Source organism: Melospiza georgiana, chromosome 18 (assembly GCF_028018845.1).
Source record: "Melospiza georgiana isolate bMelGeo1 chromosome 18, bMelGeo1.pri, whole genome shotgun sequence".
NCBI lineage: Eukaryota > Metazoa > Chordata > Aves > Passeriformes > Passerellidae > Melospiza > Melospiza georgiana.
In genome coordinates this window covers 12,996,543-13,013,826 of record NC_080447.1, presented here as the reverse complement: position 1 = coordinate 13,013,826, position 17,284 = coordinate 12,996,543, and the positions used below count along the sequence as shown (strand labels likewise).

General features: G+C 52.0%; 1 protein-coding gene across 6 annotated transcripts in view; it reads right to left on the bottom strand.

Annotated features, from left to right (window-relative positions):
- OSBP2 (oxysterol binding protein 2) overlaps positions 1-17,284 on the bottom strand; it is a 112,127-nt gene that overhangs the window by 51,118 nt on the left and 43,725 nt on the right. Inside the window, exon 1 of one of the 6 annotated variants that reach the window (XM_058036699.1) lies at positions 7,023-7,298. The exons of the other annotated variants lie outside the window; for them this stretch is intronic. Coding sequence (XP_057892682.1) covers positions 7,023-7,101 — 79 coding nt within the window. The 5' untranslated portion in view covers positions 7,102-7,298. Of the gene's footprint in view, positions 1-7,022; positions 7,299-17,284 lie in introns of those variants that run through there. 6 annotated transcript variants of the gene reach the window in all.

Sequence of the window (17,284 nt, the reverse complement as noted above, 5' to 3'; positions counted from 1 at the left end):
CCCCTGCTCTGCCAAGGCTCAGGGAGGATGGGGAGGATGGCAGCAGGGCAGCAGCAGCCCCAGAAAGGCTCCCAGCTTCCATCACCTTTAATTTGGATTTCAATCCTGCTCCCTCTGAACCCACAGGCAGGGAAAGCCTTCAAGCCCATCAAGTCCCAGCTGAGCCCAATCCCCAGCCCAAAGCACTGAGTGCCAAATCCACATGGCCTTCCTTGGACACCTCCAGGGATGGGCACTCCAAACCTCCCTGGGCAGCTGTGCCAGTGCCTGACTGCCCCTTCCATGAAGGAATTGTCCCAAAATCTCCCCTGCCCCTGCCCTGGCCCAGCCTGAGGCCGTTCCCTCTGCTCCTGTCCCTGTTCCCTGGAGCACAGCCCGACCCCCCGGCTGTCCCCTCCTGTCAGGAGCTGTGCAGAGCCACAAGGGCCCCCTGAGCCTCCTTTGCTCCAGGCTGAGCCCCTGCCCAGCTCCCTCAGCCTCTCCTGGGGCTCCAGCCCCTGCCCAGCTCCGTTCCCTGCCCTGCACACGCTCCAGCCCCTCCAGGTCTCTCCTGTCAGGAGGGTCCCAGAGCTGCCCCAGCCCTGGAGGTGCCCCAGCAGTGCCAGCTCAGGGCACGGGCACTGCCCTGCTCCTGCAGGGTGACACAGCCCAGCTGTCCTTGGCCTCTGGGCACACCTGGGCTCGTGTCCAGCCACTGCCACCAGCACCTCCAGAGTTTTCCCACCAGCAGCTTTCCAGCCCCTCTGTCCCCAGGTCACCTCCCCTGCAAGGACAGGTCATTTCATGGGTGTCACAGGATAACAAACCTGTCCCCAAGGTCAGGGCACTGTCACACATCCCAGGTTAGAGCAGGAAGTCACAGTTCAGTGCCTGTGGTGAGCCAGGGACCATCCCACATGGGCCCCATGCCTGGCACCACCTCCTTTACAGCCAGGGCAGCCCCAGGCCCCTCCTGGGCTCAGTGCCTGCTGTGGGAGCACAGGAAATCCAGGTTTGATCCCTGCAGGAGGCACCAGCACAGCAGCACTGACAGCTGCTCCAGCAGCAGGACACAGAGCAGCAGGGGCTGAGGCCAGGCCAGGCACAGCAGGTCCTGGCAGTGATTCACTGCCAGAGCTCCTGGAACAGCCAATCCATCCCTGGAGTCTCTCAGCAGCTCAGCACAGACAGGGAGAAGGGCACACACTGCAGGAAGTGCTGTGCTGGCTGTCAGTGCACAGAGATCAGGGGAAAAGGGAAAAGACAAAGAAATCCACTCCTGCTGCAGGCAGGGCCTGTATTGCAGAGCTGTTTGATGGAGCTGGGAGCTCATCTCCCTCACAATTCTAGAAGAGCATTTCTGGTGTCTAATTAACGCCATCAGGCTGTCAGGATGGCCACTTCCTCCCTAATTACTGTGCTTTGTAATTAAGATACAGCTATAAACTCCTGTTATTAGTGATTGCTGCTGATCAGCTCTGAGGTGCAGAGCAGCTCCTGCCTTGTGCTGGTACCAGAGCTCCCAGGCATTGCATCCATGGCTCAGAATGCCAGGATTATTTGGGGTGGGAAAGCCCTTTAAGGTCACTGAGTCCAACCATGAACTCCAACAGCTCCAGGCCCACCCTAAACCCTGTCCCTGAACCATTTCCATGGCACCTGCACGTCCTGGGGATGCATCCTCTGCCAGCCAAGCCACATGTGCCTGTGGGCAGGAATCCACCTTCACACTGCTGAAAATGAAAGGGAACAGGGCAGAGAGGGCATCTCTGGAAAGAAAATAAACATTCCCTGCCCTCAGCACATGATCTGGTGCTTTGATGAGTGTTTAAGGCTCACTGCTGGGAAGGATGGGCTTGGCCAGCTCTGGCCACTGCCATTCCCTGATGGCCCCAGGGACACTCGCTGCCCCACGAGCTCATCCCAGTGAGAATCATGGAATGGGATCATGGAATGGAACCGTGGAATGGAACCATGGAATAGGAACATGGAATGGAACCGTGGAATGCAACCGTGGAATGGAACCGTGGAATGGAACCGTGGAATAGGATCATGGAATAGGATCATGGAATAGGAACCATGGAATGGAATAATGGAATGCAATCATGGAATGGAACCATGGAATAGGAACACGGAATGGAACCATGGAATAGGAACCATGGAATAGGAACCATGGAATAGGAACATGGAATGGAACCATGGAATAGGATCATGGAATGGAACCATGGAATGGAACCATGGAATAGGAACCATGGAATGGAACCATGGAATAGGAACCATGGAATGGAACCATGGAATGGAACCATGGAATGGAACCATGGAATGGAACCATGGAATGGAACCATGGAATAGGAACCATGGAATAGGAACATGGAATGGAATAATGGAATGGAACCATGGAATGGAACCATGGAATGGAACCATGGAATGGAACCATGGAATGGAACCATGGAATGGAACCATGGAATAGGAACATGGAATGGAACCATGGAATGGAACCATGGAATGGAACCATGGAATGGAACCATGGAATGGAACCATGGAATGGAACCATGGAATGGAACCATGGAATGGAACCATGGAATAGGAACATGGAATGGAACCATGGAATGGAACCATGGAATAGGAACATGGAATGGAACCATGGAATGGAACCATGGAATGGAACCATGGAATGGAACCATGGAATAGGAACATGGAATGGAACCATGGAATGGAACCATGGAATGGAACCATGGAATGGAACCATGGAATGGAACCATGGAATGGAACCATGGAATAGGAATATGGAATGGAACCATGGAATGGGAACCATGGAATAGGACCATGGAATAGGACCATGGAATAGGACCATGGAATAGGAACATGGAATAGGAACATGGAATAGGAACATGGAATAGGAACATGGAATAGGAACATGGAATAGGATCACGGAATTCCCTGAGTGACCCCCAGAATCATCCATCCCAGCCCCTGTCCCTGCCCAGACCCCCAACAACCCCACCCTGTCCATCCCTGGCAGTGCTGCCCAAAGGCTCCTGGAGCTCTGGCAGCCTCGGGGCCGTGCCCATTGCCTGGGCAGCCTGGGCAGTGCCAGCACCCTCTGGGGGAAGAACCTTGCCCTGAGCTCAGCCTGAGCTGCCCTGGCCCAGCCCAGAGCACAGAGACAGCTCCACATCCACTCCCCCAGCCCTGGGGCCAAGGGCAGTCACAGGGAAAAGTTTCCTTCCACTTCTCCCTGGACATCCCAGCTCACACCGAGCTCCCTGAGCTCCCACTTCTTGAAATGAAAGGATTCACAACATGAAACATCTCCAAACACCTCCATGGACATTCTTACATCATTATTTCACCTGGAAAAGCCATCCACAGCAAAGGACACAGGCAGGGCCCCATGTCAATGCACCCTGAGTGACCCATGACTCAGCCATGGAGAATCCAGGCTTTATTTTAAAGCAGGTGGATCCACCAGCCCTGATTACAGATTTTAAGCGCTCTTCACAAATAAATCAGCAGCCACCACTGCTAAAGCTGCAATAAAACACCTCCAGTTCTCCAGCAGCTCCAGCAGACACTGCCCCAGCCCAAGTTCCAGACTCCTAACCCAGGAGCAGAACGACCAGGATGCAGCCCATGGATTCAGCATCTCCCCATGCCAAAACTCTCAGGAAAGAGCTCCCCACCTCAGAAACTTCTAAATAAATCTGGATAAAGGCTGAACCAACACACCTGCTTTGGGAGCAGGATACAGCCTGTCCATCACCACCTGTGCTTGGTCCTCCTGGAAATGTAATCCAGCTCATTCCTGAGCAGACTTTAAACACTCATTTCAATGGTTCCTAGCTGGGCCGTGAAATAAATACACCCTGCATGTCTATAGGGAGAGAAATGCATTTTTCCATCTGTTTTATGGTCCCCTCTGTGTGCTGAAGCTGTGGGCCAGGTGCAGTCCAGGATCTGAGTTTCCTTTGAGGATAATTGCCCATGTCACCACCAAATATTAACGACAGACTGCATTTGGGCATGGTAAGAAACCCAGCACCAAACACACAGCATGGAGCTGGAGAGGGAAATTCCTGATGGAAATGCCCTCTGAAAGCAGCAACAGCACTGCTTCTACTGGCAAGAGCTTTGAGATCCTCAAAATTAACTAATGAGAAGCTAATTATCTTAATCTGCTAGCTACCCACAGACCTTTCTGTGCACAGCAAGTGAAGTGTCTGCATTCCTCTGGCTCTAAAGGCTTCAGCACCTCACTCCTTCCTCCTTAATTTGGCCACAAAGCCAAAACCCAAGATCCCATCAGCTCTGACTGAACCAGACCAGCCCCTTGACACACAAAAACATTGTCTCTGTATAATCAAAAGAGCACTGGCACAATTTGTGCCATCCCCTGGACCCCTGGCAGTGCCCAAGGCCAGGCTGGACAGGGCTTGGAGCACCCTGGGATGGTGGGAGGTGTCCCTGTTCATGGCAGGGGTGGCACTTTAAGGACCCTTCCAACCCAATCATTCTGGAATATTGAATCATTCAACCCAAAGATTCAATAATTGGTTTTATCTTACAAGCACAAAAGGAGCTCCTGAAGCCACCCAAGGCCTCCAGGCTGAGCTCCTCTGCTCCCAAGGAATCTCCTGCCGAGCACAGCCAGGCCCAGCTTTTCCCTGGGCTGCTCATTAAAACTCATCAGCATTTTAAACATAATTCAGACAGCTCCTTTTGAGGAGATAAGTGGATTTAAGGACAAAATTTTGGTAGGGGAAAAAAAAATCACAGCATGAGGATTTCTAAATTAAAAGCAAAGCCTCCTTGCAATGTATTTTCCCATCCAAAATATTGCATTTCCAATGGGGAATGTGCTTACCAGAGCGACACACTTTGCACATCACAGTTTTTACAGTAAATTGGTTTTAAAAGCCAACATTTTCCCAGCTTTGGGGTTCAGTTGGCTGTTAAAACATGACGAATATTTGCCTGTCACGTCCCAGGGCCAAAAGCCTCTGGGTTTGTCAAATTTGCTCCACATGTGTGAAATGGATGTTCCCCCACCAGACAGGGAAAATTTTTCCATGTCACTGCAAAGCTTGCCCAAAATACCACCATAAAATGGGGGAGAGATGCTTTGGGGGCAGAAAAAGACCAGGCCAGCCATGGGAATACCACAATCTCACCTCAGACACCCTCAAAACCTCTCCCCAGGTTCCTCCCTGCACTTCCCAAGCCCACTCCCCATTTCTCCAGGGCTCACCACTCACCTTCCCCAGATTTTCACACAAGACTGGTTTCAGCTTTTGATGAGAATAATTCTGGTTTGGGGCATTTTATTCTCCACTGAAGGCTTGTTATGTAAAGCTCTGTGCAGAACTCCTGGAACACGCATGTCCTTACGTCACCCAGCTGGAAAAGCAGCTCGAGAAGGGAAGCAAAGGGAAGGGGACAATCTGGATTTGATAAAAAAGATTTTTTTTTTTCTTTTTGGTCATCTGAAGCTAGCTGTAAATCCTCAATTGCTTGAATTTTGATTTGACCTATTTGCATTCTTCCTTTCCTCGCCCATTTCTGGGGGAAGGAAATTGCATTTAGATAAAATAATTTATTGTGAAATGATGCTTGAGAGCAGGATGGGACAACAAGAGGGAGGGGAGCGACACAGGACCATGAGATCATGGAATGGGTTGGGTGGGAAGGGACATTAAAGCCCATCCAGTGCCACCCCTGCCATGGCAGGGATACCTCCCACTGTCCCAGGCTGCTCCCAGCCCCAGTGTCCAGCCTGGCCTTGGGCACTGCCAGGGATCCAGGGGCAGCCACAGCTGCTCTGGGCACCCTGTGCCAGGGCCTGCCCACCCTGCCAGGGAACAATTCCCAATTCCCAGTATCCCACCCATCCCTGCCCTCTGGCACTGGGAGCCATTCCCTGTGTCCTGCCATCATCCCAAACTACATCAAAGCAGCAACATTTGGATTTGACCATCACAAGGCCCAAGTGTGAATCACCAGGTCCCTGCAGGCAGACCCTTGGAGCACAGCAGGGACAGAAATAAAAGAAATAAAACAAGGGATGTGATGAGCTGCCAGTGCCCAGGACAGGGGAGCTGCCTCTGGTGTCCAAGGAGAGCAAAGAACATCCTGCAAGTCCTCACTTCTCACCATCAGCCTTCACTGTCAGACACTGGATTTTGCTCAGCCCCTCCACTGATGAATCGTGGAATGGGTTGGGAACGACCTTAAAGCCCATCAAGTGCCACCCCTGCCACGGCAGGGACACCTTCCACTGTCCCAAGCTGCTCCAACCTAGCCTGGAACACTTCCATGAATTGACAGTGCTGCCATGAAGCAACACCAAAGCTGAACTGAAAGGCAGGACCCACCCCCAGCCTCTTCCTGCTTCATCCCACTGAGGGAAAAACACCAAAAAGGGGGTTTCTGTCCCAAAGCACAGCAGATTTGGGCACAGCATCCTTTATCCCATGAAGGACAGTGCTCCTGCACACCCAGCACTGGGCTCTACTGGGAATCACCTGGAATGACACAGAGGGCAGGGACAGACAGGACATTTCAGTGCACACCCTAAACACAGCTCAGTGTTCCTGGAGAACAGCTCTGCCCCTCAGCATGGCATGGGCAGGGAATAGCACAGGACCAACACAGCCACGCTCCCATTCCATCTCAACTCAAAGGAATTTGGCTTAGAACTCAAAAAATACATCCTGACATCAAAAGGGACTGATTTACCCATGACAAACAGCCCAATACCCTGTGCAATTAAAGGTACCCGAACAGAACAAATTATCAGCAAATTCAGAGGGTTTTTTGAATTCAAACTGAGTTATTCTGGATTTTTAAACACCTGATAAAGCAGGAGCCCCACACTTTGTCCATCTCCAACCAAACCCAGCAGGGCTGTAGCACATGATGCCTGCAGGGCAGATCCCACGCGTGCATTCCTAATATTTCTGGTATGGGGTTAAACATCTCCTCCCCAGCCCACCCCAGCAGGGCAGCCCCAGGGATGCATCCAGGACGCCGGGAAGGCCACTAACCCTTGTGGAATTTATTCAGACAGCCGGCGTTGCAGAAGGAGCGCAGCGATCCTGTCTCCCAGCAGCCCCTACCCTTCATCCCCACCGCGGGATGGCTCTGCCGAGGCTGCCACGATTCCTACATGGCTGCGAGCCTGGGGAGGCAGGAAAACCCCCAGGGATGGAGGGACGGCCCAGGGAAACGTCCTTATCCCAGTGCCACACTTCCCATCATCCATCCATCCATCCATCCATCCCCAGCACATGCCGCTAGCAGGGCACTACGGCTCCATCATCAAACAGCCTCGTACCAGCATGCACCACGGAGCAGCCTTTAACTCCATCGCTGCCGGAAAACAGCCTCAAAATGCCCCAAAAACCCGGGAATGGGAGCGGCGGCAGCAGCCCCAGCCCCGGCAGGCTCGGCTGGGAGCGGCTCCGGAGCGGTGCCTGTGGATACCCAGCCCCAAAGGCAGAGGGATGCTCGATTTCTGGGGAGGGAGGAGGAGATTTGGAAGCTTGTCCCTTTAAATGCTGCCGGAGGTTATTTTTAGGACATTGGCTTAAAATAAAGAGCAGAATTCCTTTATTTTTTTTATCAGAAAGTCCATGATCCATTTTAGTCACTCGGTCACATTTCACATCCCGAGAGCTCCGTAACAAACCCTGGAGGCTCCTCCAGCCCTGTCCTCCCCGAGATCCATCTTCTCACCCCTCCATTCCAAAACCACTGGATTTTCCCAGCTTTAACTTGCCCAGTCTCGAGGGAATGTGTAATTCTGAAGGAAAAATGCAGCAAAAATCCCAATCCCAATCCCTGCTGCCTGTGTGTAGTGGGACCCAGAGCATGGAGTGGGAACTGGGAATCTCCAGGACCCACAGGGATTAACAGTTTGCATTTGATCATTTTTTTTTCTCACTCCAGCTGGATTACAAGGATTTTACAGCAAGAAAGAAACGTTTGTATTCCAGTTTTTAAGTTAGAACCACTTTCTGAGGACACATTTAAATAGAGAGGCAGGGACTGTGCAAAAATTCCAGGTGGAAAAAGGAGAAATTCAGCCAGATCACACAATCTTTACAATGTGCAGTCAAGCCAGGGAAACTAATGCTGGCAGGGCACATACACACAAAGATTTAATTAAATTATTGGCATATTTATTGATGGTCTGGGTAAGAATCTGCAGTTCTTAAGGGGAAAATGACCACCACAAGAGACTGGATTTTAATTGGAGAGAAGAGGAAGGTCTGGATAAGATTTAGCTCAAAACAAGAATTTCCAGCTCTGATATCAGATCCAAGGACCAGCTGGAGGCAGGATCTGGGTTTTGACACTGAGACCAGAGTTAATACCTATACAGGGCCATACAGACACACACACATTTATGTTTTGTATTATATCCTAATTCCCAATCCTGATCAGCAGGGATGGAGCAGACACAGCTCCTGCAGGAAATCAAGGCAGGATCATGGAAAAAGAAACCTAAGATCCTCTCCATAAGGATCACATTCCCAAACTGACACAGCTCTGCATCTTTCTGCCAGCTGCCCCCAGCCTCCTCCTGCCAATATTTAAGTCACAGCCCCACTCACTCATCTGAACATTTGGTAATCAGTCCTCAAGTTCCCTGTTCATCAACAGATTGCAGGTTTAGCCCTGGATTCAGCTCATTCTGCTGTAAATCCAGAGCTACCTGGGTCCCAAGAACAGCAGAAGGTGCCTGGGAAAGGCTCCCTGACTTCCATGGGAAATTCAGGATGAGCTTTCTCCTTTCTTTCCAAGGGAAAGGCTGGAATTGTGATGTTACTTCTTGCTGAGCAACTGAAACTAAGTTGGGAAGAGGAGTGAGGGTGCAGAACACCCAAGGCTGATGAGGTGCCAGGGCAAGGCTGGGATAAACACCATGAATGAGGGGATCCAGGAGGAGACCGACCCTCCATCCATCCATCCATCCATCCATCCATCCATCCATCCATCCATCCATCCATCCATCCATCCATCCATCCATCCATCCCCTCACAGCACACACACATCCCACAACACACTCCCAGACCATGGATCTCCCAAAACGCCAGATCATTCATCTTCCAGAAACTGCATCAAATATAAAAAGCCATTCAAAAATGCAACTTCTACCTTTCAAATATTTTGCCTGGAAGAAGACGAGGTGGGTAGGTCAGAGGATAGCTGCAGTTTGGGCTTAGTCTGACTTCTTTTCCAAGTTTGATGAAATTCCAAAACAAACTGCAGAACTTCAAGAATTCTCTTTTCCCATTCCCGAGCATTCCCAACAACACTCCCAGCTGCCCTCCTCAGCCTGGTATCTCCTTTATCATTATCCAGTTAATCTTGAAAGCCTCCATAATCCCTAATTTTCTGCTATCTTTACAGCTCTGCCACATCCACCTCCCAAACCCACTGAGACAAACATCAGGTGACTGCTACAAAGCCCTGCCAGGATTAGTGGGACCAAACCACCTCCAACTCCAGCCCCTCCATTAAAACCGATTGGAAATGCTTTATCTGGAGCAGTTACAATAACTTCTCCCTGGTCCCGAGGTTCCCTGGGTGGGAAGGGACCTTAAATCCCATTTTATTCCAGGCTTGGGGGTTTCTCCAGCCTGACACGGGGCAGGGTGGCATGAAGGGCTGCCCCACACAGGGACCCTCTGGGGACCCCCACATAAGGAAACACCCCTCACTTTACCCATTTATAATCAATCCAAGCGTCTCACCAGCCCCAGGGGCTCTCCCAAACACCTCAAACCCAGTGCAGACCCCAAAGGAGCCCTCAAACCCACCCCTGCCCCGCAGCGCTCAGCCCCAGGGGGGTTAGGGCATTACATACTGCGTTTGCCACAGCACCTCTTCCTCATCCAGCGCTCGGGAGGGGCTGCAGGGACAGGGGCAGGGACAGGGACAGGGACAGGAGGTGCAGGAGCAGCCCCGGATGGCCCCGAGCCCGGCCCAGCCTTGCCCCGGGCTGCTCTCCGCAGGCTCCATATCCTCATCCCTGCCCCTCTCCGCAGCTCTCACTCCCTGCTCAGGGCTGCCAGTGCCTCCTCCTCCTCCTTCCCTTCCTCCTCCTCCTCCTCCTCCCTCTCCTCACCTCACCCACAGCAGCTGCGCTGCCCCAGCACGTGGAGAACAGGCGCAGAATAAACAGAAACTTGGGAAATTTCACCTTTCCAGTGGAAAAGCCCCAAACCAGCCCCTTTTGGGGGTCTCTTCTGGGCAGAGCTGCATGTCAAGGGTGACACAGACATTCCTTGCCCAATTTCAATTTTATGGTGATAAAACCACCTAAAAAAATTCTGGGGACTTGTGCCTGCACTGAGATACCTTATGATACACTAATGATGGGATATTAAATATAGTCATTTACTGTATATAATCTAATATTGCCTTGAAATACTCTTTCCAGTATTGCCTTGAAACATTCTTCTGGTAAATGACCAAATATTATAAAATAAAACAATTGTGCTAATTCCAGGCGTTCCTGCTTTGGGATTGTTGTGGTTTTTAAGCAGAGTTACTCTATTCCCAACCCTCAAATTATCTCCCTGCTCCGACTGCAGGGACTGTCTCTGCCCCCTGCAGACACAAAGGAGAAGTGGCCACTTCCCTCTGCAAAAACCTTCATTGTATTGGAAACACTCAACACATCTTCATCCTCTGCTGCTTTTAATAAGATTTGATTATTTTCAATGTTTTCTAGAGGGGTGGGTGTCCCTCACTCCCCAAATTCCTGCTGCCTGTTTAAAGTATGATGCCCAAAACCACCCCACATAAATTCACACACACGGGAGTGAAGTGAACATGTGTGAAATATCACAGAATCATGGTTTGGGGTGGGAAGGGACCTTAAAACTCATCCAGCGCCACCCCTGCCATGGCAGGGACACCTCCCACTGTCCCAGGCTGCTCCCAGCCCCAAGTCCAGCCTGGCCTTGGGCACTGCCAGGGATCCAAGGGATGGCACAAACACTCTGGGCACCTCTGCCAGGGCCTCTTCTCCCTTCCTGGTCCTCTCCTCCCTCCCAGGAAAAGCCAATCTCCCTGTGCCTACATTGTCAGAAAACTTTTAGGATTTCCAAAAGGAAACAATTCAACTTTAAACCTTCCCTGGGCAAAGAGATAACACTGGATCTTCTCTTTTGCCCTGTGTGAATCAAAGAAAATATTATTTATATTGTAAAAAGTAAAGGAAAAAAACCTACCAGTTATAACGGGGAGATTTTCATTCCTGACTGAGAAGAGCTCCAGCCCCTGGATATCACCAGGAAACACCACTGCACATCCTGAGCAGCTCAAATCCATCTCCAGGCTGCACATCTCAACCCAGGGATGCCCAGAACCCAGAGTGCTCCAAGGCCAGCCACCAAGGAACAGCTCCCCAGAGGCTCTTCCACAGCTCTGCCCAACAACTGGCTCTTTTTAACACTTGTTCCTGACTCCATTTATTTTATTCCTCTCAAAAATGCTGCTGGAGTGCAAGGAACTCCCCCACCTGCCCCACCTTGGTGACACTGAATGCCATGGTGGGTTTGTGTATGGAAATCCTGGATTCTTCAGTCACACAATTCACCCTCCAAAAGGAGACCAGTGGAATAACCAAAATATCCTTGTTTTAGTGTAAACAGGCAGTTGGAAGGGCTCACATGTGAGTTTTCCATCACACCCAGCAGTTCTGCTCCCAGACTGGAGCAACTTGGTTCATTCCAGGGGCTGGACAGCAGAGGCAGAACCTGGAGGGAATTTGAGGGTTTTTTTACTCCTTTCCTCGTTTAAAGCCAGACATTCACCCTCCAGCACATTTCTTCTGCACGGCTTACCGACCAGATGCCAAGGAGGGACAGGGAGCAGGAAAATGCTGCCCAGGGCAGGGAGGGAAGGGAGGGACCTTTGCCTTGAAGGAGAAGTGGCTTAGCTGGGAATTTCAGAGGCACAGCAGGGACAGAAATCCTCAGAGTCCCTCACTCCCTGCAGGCTGCAGGAATCACACCCAGCCCCTCTCCACCGCTCCCCACGCAGCACCCAGGTGAGTGAGAGCCCTGGGATGGCAGCACTGCACTGAACAGGCTGTACCCTCCAGCAGGGAACCCTGCCAGGAACAGGCACAGCCTGCACCAGCTCTGGGAAAGGCAGCACTGAGTGCAGCTCACAGCTCAGAGCCGGCAGCACTGCGAGCAGCAGCCTCCTCCCCACCACACAAACCAGCATCCCTGAGGCTGGAAAAGCCCTCTCAACCCATGGAGGCCCAGCTGTGCCTCATCCCCAGCCTGTCCCCAGCAAAGAGTTTTGAGTGCCACCTCCATGGAGTCCCATCTGTGCCCCATCCCCAGCCCTGAGCCCTGAGTGCCACCTCCAGTCACTCCCTGGACACTCCAGGCCCCATCCCCAGCGTGTCCCCAGCCCAGAGCCCTGAGTGCCACCTCCATGGAGTCCCATCTGTGCCCCATCCCCAGCCCTGAGCCCTGAGTGCCACCTCCAGTCACTCCCTGGACACTCCAAACCTCCCTGGGCAGCCCCTGCCAGTGTCTAACAATGCTTTCCATGAAGGGAATTCTTCCTGATGTCCAGCCTGAACTTCCTCCTCATACACCAACCTCCAAGGCTTTACATAGTAAAAAGTAAAGGGAAAACCTCCACCTGCAGCACCCAGGACCCCGTTTAAAAAGGATTAACAGCTTTTGTACCCCTCCATCCATCCATCCTCTCCCAAGTCAGTGTCAGCACCTTACACCATCCAAGGGTGTTGCAGACATCTTTTATGGAAAATCCTTTCCTTAGGATTTTTCCTCCTAAGAAGCTGAAAGGCCTCAGGAACAAAATGTAAACAATGGTTATCTGCTGCTGTGGAATGCAACAGGTGCATCTGGGATTGGTCTCATGTGGTTGTTTCTAATTAATGGCCAATCACAGTCAGCTGGCTCGGACTCTCTGTTCGAGCCACAAGCCTTTGTTATAATTTTTTTCTTTTTCTATTCTTAGCCAGCCTTCTGATGAAATCCTTTCTTCTATTCTTTTAGCATAGTTTTAATGTAATATATATCATTAAAAAATAAATCAAGCCTTTGGAAACATGGAGTCAGATCCTCATCTCTTCCCTCATCCTCAGACCCCTGTGAACACCATCCAAGGGTTCAGCCCTCCCTCCCTCCATCCTGTCAGGAGCTGAGGGATAACCCAGTGTGCCACTGTCACCACTGTGCTCCTAAACCCAGCACCCACCACACCCCTCAGGGAGACTCTGGCAGCAGTTTAAGCTCCCAGCAGCACATTTCAGGGAGAATCCCAAACTGGGTGTTTATCATCTTGTCATGCTTTCAGCCCTCTTTGTTTTCCCTTCCCCTGCCCAGCTTTAACTATAAATTAATATTTGAGTTCCTCGTGAATGAGCTACTGCCAGAGGGAGAGCTGCTCCCTGAGGAGACTCATTTTAAATTGGAAACACTCCTTAGAGCTAAATTTTTAGTTGAAGCTACAAATCTAATAACTGAGGTCAAAACTCCCTGGTTATCCATCTCCAGGAGCAGCATGCCTGCCAACATGATGTTATTACAGCACCACAAGAAGTCATTTCCATGGGAAAAGGCAGCTCTGCTGCTGCATCCATCCTTCAGAAGGGGCTCTGCCCTCCATGCTGGGTTTGTGTTCCACTTCCAGCAGCTCCTGGGGGAGGCTGGAGCTGGATCCCTGCTCACACTTGTCCCAAGGCAGCTTCCTGCAGGACAGGCTGCTGAGCCCAGCCAGGGCACCAACTATCCTCAGCCCAGCAGGCCAAGACCCCCAGCAGAACTCCCAGCAAAAGCTTCTGCTCTGCAGAAAAGCTGAAGAGCAGAAACTCTGTTTTTTCTGCCAGCTGCCCCCAGCCTCCTCCTGCCAATATTTAAGTCACAGCCCCAGTCACTCATCTGAACATTTGGCAATCAGCCCTCAAGTTCCCTGTTCATCAACAGATTGCAGGTTTAGCCCTGCATTTAGCTCATTCTGCTGCAAATCCAGAGCTACCTGGGTCCCAAGAACAGCAGAAGGTGCCTGGGAAAGGCTCCCTGACTTCCCTGGGAAATTCAGGATGAGCTTTCTCCTTTCTTTCCAAGGGAAAGGCTGGAATTGTGATGTTACTTCTTGCTGAGCAACTGAAACTCAGGAGGGGAATCAGGAGGGAAGAGGAGTGAGGGTGTGGAGTACCCAGGGCTGGTGAGGGGCCAGGAAAGGCACAAGGAAAGAAACACAGTGGGAATGAGGGGACCCAGGAGGAGACCATCCATCCATCCATCCATCCATCCATCCATCCATCCATCCATCCATCATCCATCCATCCATCCATCCATCCATCCATCCATCCATCCATCCATCCATCATCCATCCATCCATCATCCATCCATCCATCCATCCATCATCCATCCATCCATCCATCATCATCCATCCATCCATCCATCCATCCATCCATCCATCCATCCATCCATCATCCATCCATCATCCATCCATCCATCCATCCATCCATCATCCATCCATCATCCATCCATCCATCCATCCATCCATAATCCATCCATCCATCCATCCATCCATCCATCCATCCATCATCCATCCATCCATCCATCCATCCATCCATCCATCCATCCATCATCCATCCATCATCCATCCATCCATCCATCCATCCATCCATCCATCCATCCCCTCCTGGCACACACAGCATCCCACAACACACTCCCACACCGTGCATCTCCCAAAACACCAGACCATTCATCTTCCAGAAACTGCATCAAACATATTCCATGAATCCCATCCCCCCCTCAGCAATGGAGCCAATGGAGGAGGCAAGGGAGATTTCCCTCAAAAAAAATTTCCTCAAATAAAATAAAAAGCTGAGCAGAATAAAAGTGGCATTGTATCCTCAAGCTGATCTTCACTACCTAGAGTGACAATTTTAGCTTAAAAATTGCTAACATTTGGATTAAATTTAGGATTTAAATTTACTAAACTCCACTAGAATTCTGAATTCCAATGTGGATCTGGGGAAACGCCCCGGTGGAGCCTCTGCTGGGATCAGACTGCAGCACTGGGAGGAGCTGCAGGAGGAGCAGAGGCACCACAAGGTGCCAGCACAGCCCAGCTGTGCCACTTCCAGCCGGGAATGCGGGGGCAGGGGGAGTTTGGGCTCCCCACGAGCTGGGAGCAGCCTGGGGCTGGGAAAGGGGCAGGAATCCAGGACAGAGGAGCAGCTGTTCCCCATGGAAAAGCGGCTCTCCTGCCCTACTGGAGGGCCCAAACAAGGTCTGCCTGGCAAATCCCTCTTTTCCCAGACATCCATTAATGCCAGCTGCAAAGCAAGCACAGGCAGTGAATAACCTCCAAAGCCGGGCTCTCTGCAGGGCCAGGGCTTATGCAAGAGCTGGGAGAGCTGGAAGCACACGGAGCTCCACGGGCAGCCAGGAATGCAGGGAAGCAGCGAGCCAGGAGGGGGCAACCTGCTCCTGCTGCATGGGATGGGAGCGGGGAGAGAACAGCGCCTGCAGAGCGCCGGCAGAAAGGGACCGGGGGGGCTGGACAGAGCCCAGGTGTGCCCAGGTGTGCCCAGAGGCCAAGGACAGCTGGGCTGTGTCACCCTGGGGTGGCAGCAGGAGCAGGGCAGTGCCCGTGCCCTGAGCTGGCACTGCTGGGGCACCTCCAGGGCTGGGGCAGCTCTGGGACCCTCCTGACAGGAGAGACCTGGAGGGGCTGGAGCGTGTGCAGGGCAGGGAACGGAGCTGGGAAGGGGCTGGAGCCCCAGGAGAGGCTGAGGGAGCTGGGCAGGGGCTCAGCCTGGAGCAAAGGAGGCTCAGGGGGCCCTTGTGGCTCTGCACAGCTCCTGACAGGAGGGGACAGCCGGGGGGGTCGGGCTGTGCTCCAGGGAACAGGGACAGGAGCAGAGGGAACGGCCTCAGGCTGGGCCAGGGGGGATTTTGGGGCAATTCCTTCATGGAAAGGGCTGTCCAGGCCTGGCACAGCTGCCCAGAGCAGTGGGGAAGCTCCCAGCCCTGTAGGTATTTAACAGCTGTGTGGATGTGGCACTTGGGGACAGTGGTGGCCTTGGCAGGGCTGGGGAATAGAGAGATTTGGGTGATCTCTGAGGGCTTTCCCAACCTCCACAATTCTGTGATGCTGTGACTACAGTGTGCTCAGGTATCCCAAGCTCCTTGTGCAGAGGGATGTCAGAAATCCCAAGGGGATGGATGGATGGATGGATGGATGGATGGATGGATGGATGGATGGATGGATGGATGGATGGATGGATGGATGGATGATGGATGGATGGATGATGGATGGATGGATGGATGGATGGATGGATGGATGGATGGATGGATGGATGATGGATGGATGGATGGATGGATGGATGGATGGATGGATGGATGATGGATGGATGGATGGATGGATGGATGGATGGATGGATGGATGGATGATGGATGGATGGATGGATGGATGGATGGATGGATGGATGGATGGATGGATGATGGATGGATGGATGGATGGATGGATGGATGGATGGAAGGCACACATGGCTCTGCAGGTGTTCCCTCAAGCTGTGAGTCCCAGCAACTCCCTGCTACCTGAGTAACAAATGAACATCCACCCAAACTCCTTCGTGTGCAGGGAGAGCCCTGAGGGACTCCCTGTGCCCTGCCAGGGCTGCACAGAGCTGTTGCAGCCCACCACCAACCCAAATCCCATTTCCCCTCTGTGGCCAGGGGCAGGAGCTGTTGGCCTTCATTAGACACAAACACCACGAGGTTTCCTGCCAGTCCCTCACTCCTCAGTGCCCAGCAGCCCTGCCAGCCCCACCTCTGCCCAGCCCAACCCTCCAGAGGTGCCTTCAGACCCACTGAAGGATCACTTTTCACTCAGTGACTCATTTCTAATTAGCAAGGACTGTTATTGTTTTCACAGTTCAAATCTGATTTACCTCCAAGAGCCTTTATCTGTGCCAGGTAAAGCAAAAAACCCGTGGGAATCCTGAATGACTGACAGCAACAGTGAGATCCTGAACTGGTTCCTGAGCTGGGAATCTCCCCCTTGCTGCTCCCAATTGTATGAAAATCCCTGTTGTGCTGCTAAATGTGGCATTAAAAACTACTTACAGGTGAAACTTGCCTTAAAAATCAGTAACCAGAGCCTGTTCAGGAATGAGAGAAGAGCTCAGGGCTCAAGAGCCAGGGTGAGCAAGGACCTGGCTTTGTCCCCTTCCTGCAGCTCCATCTCCATGAGGACAGCACATTCCCTGTGCCGGAACTGTCCCTCC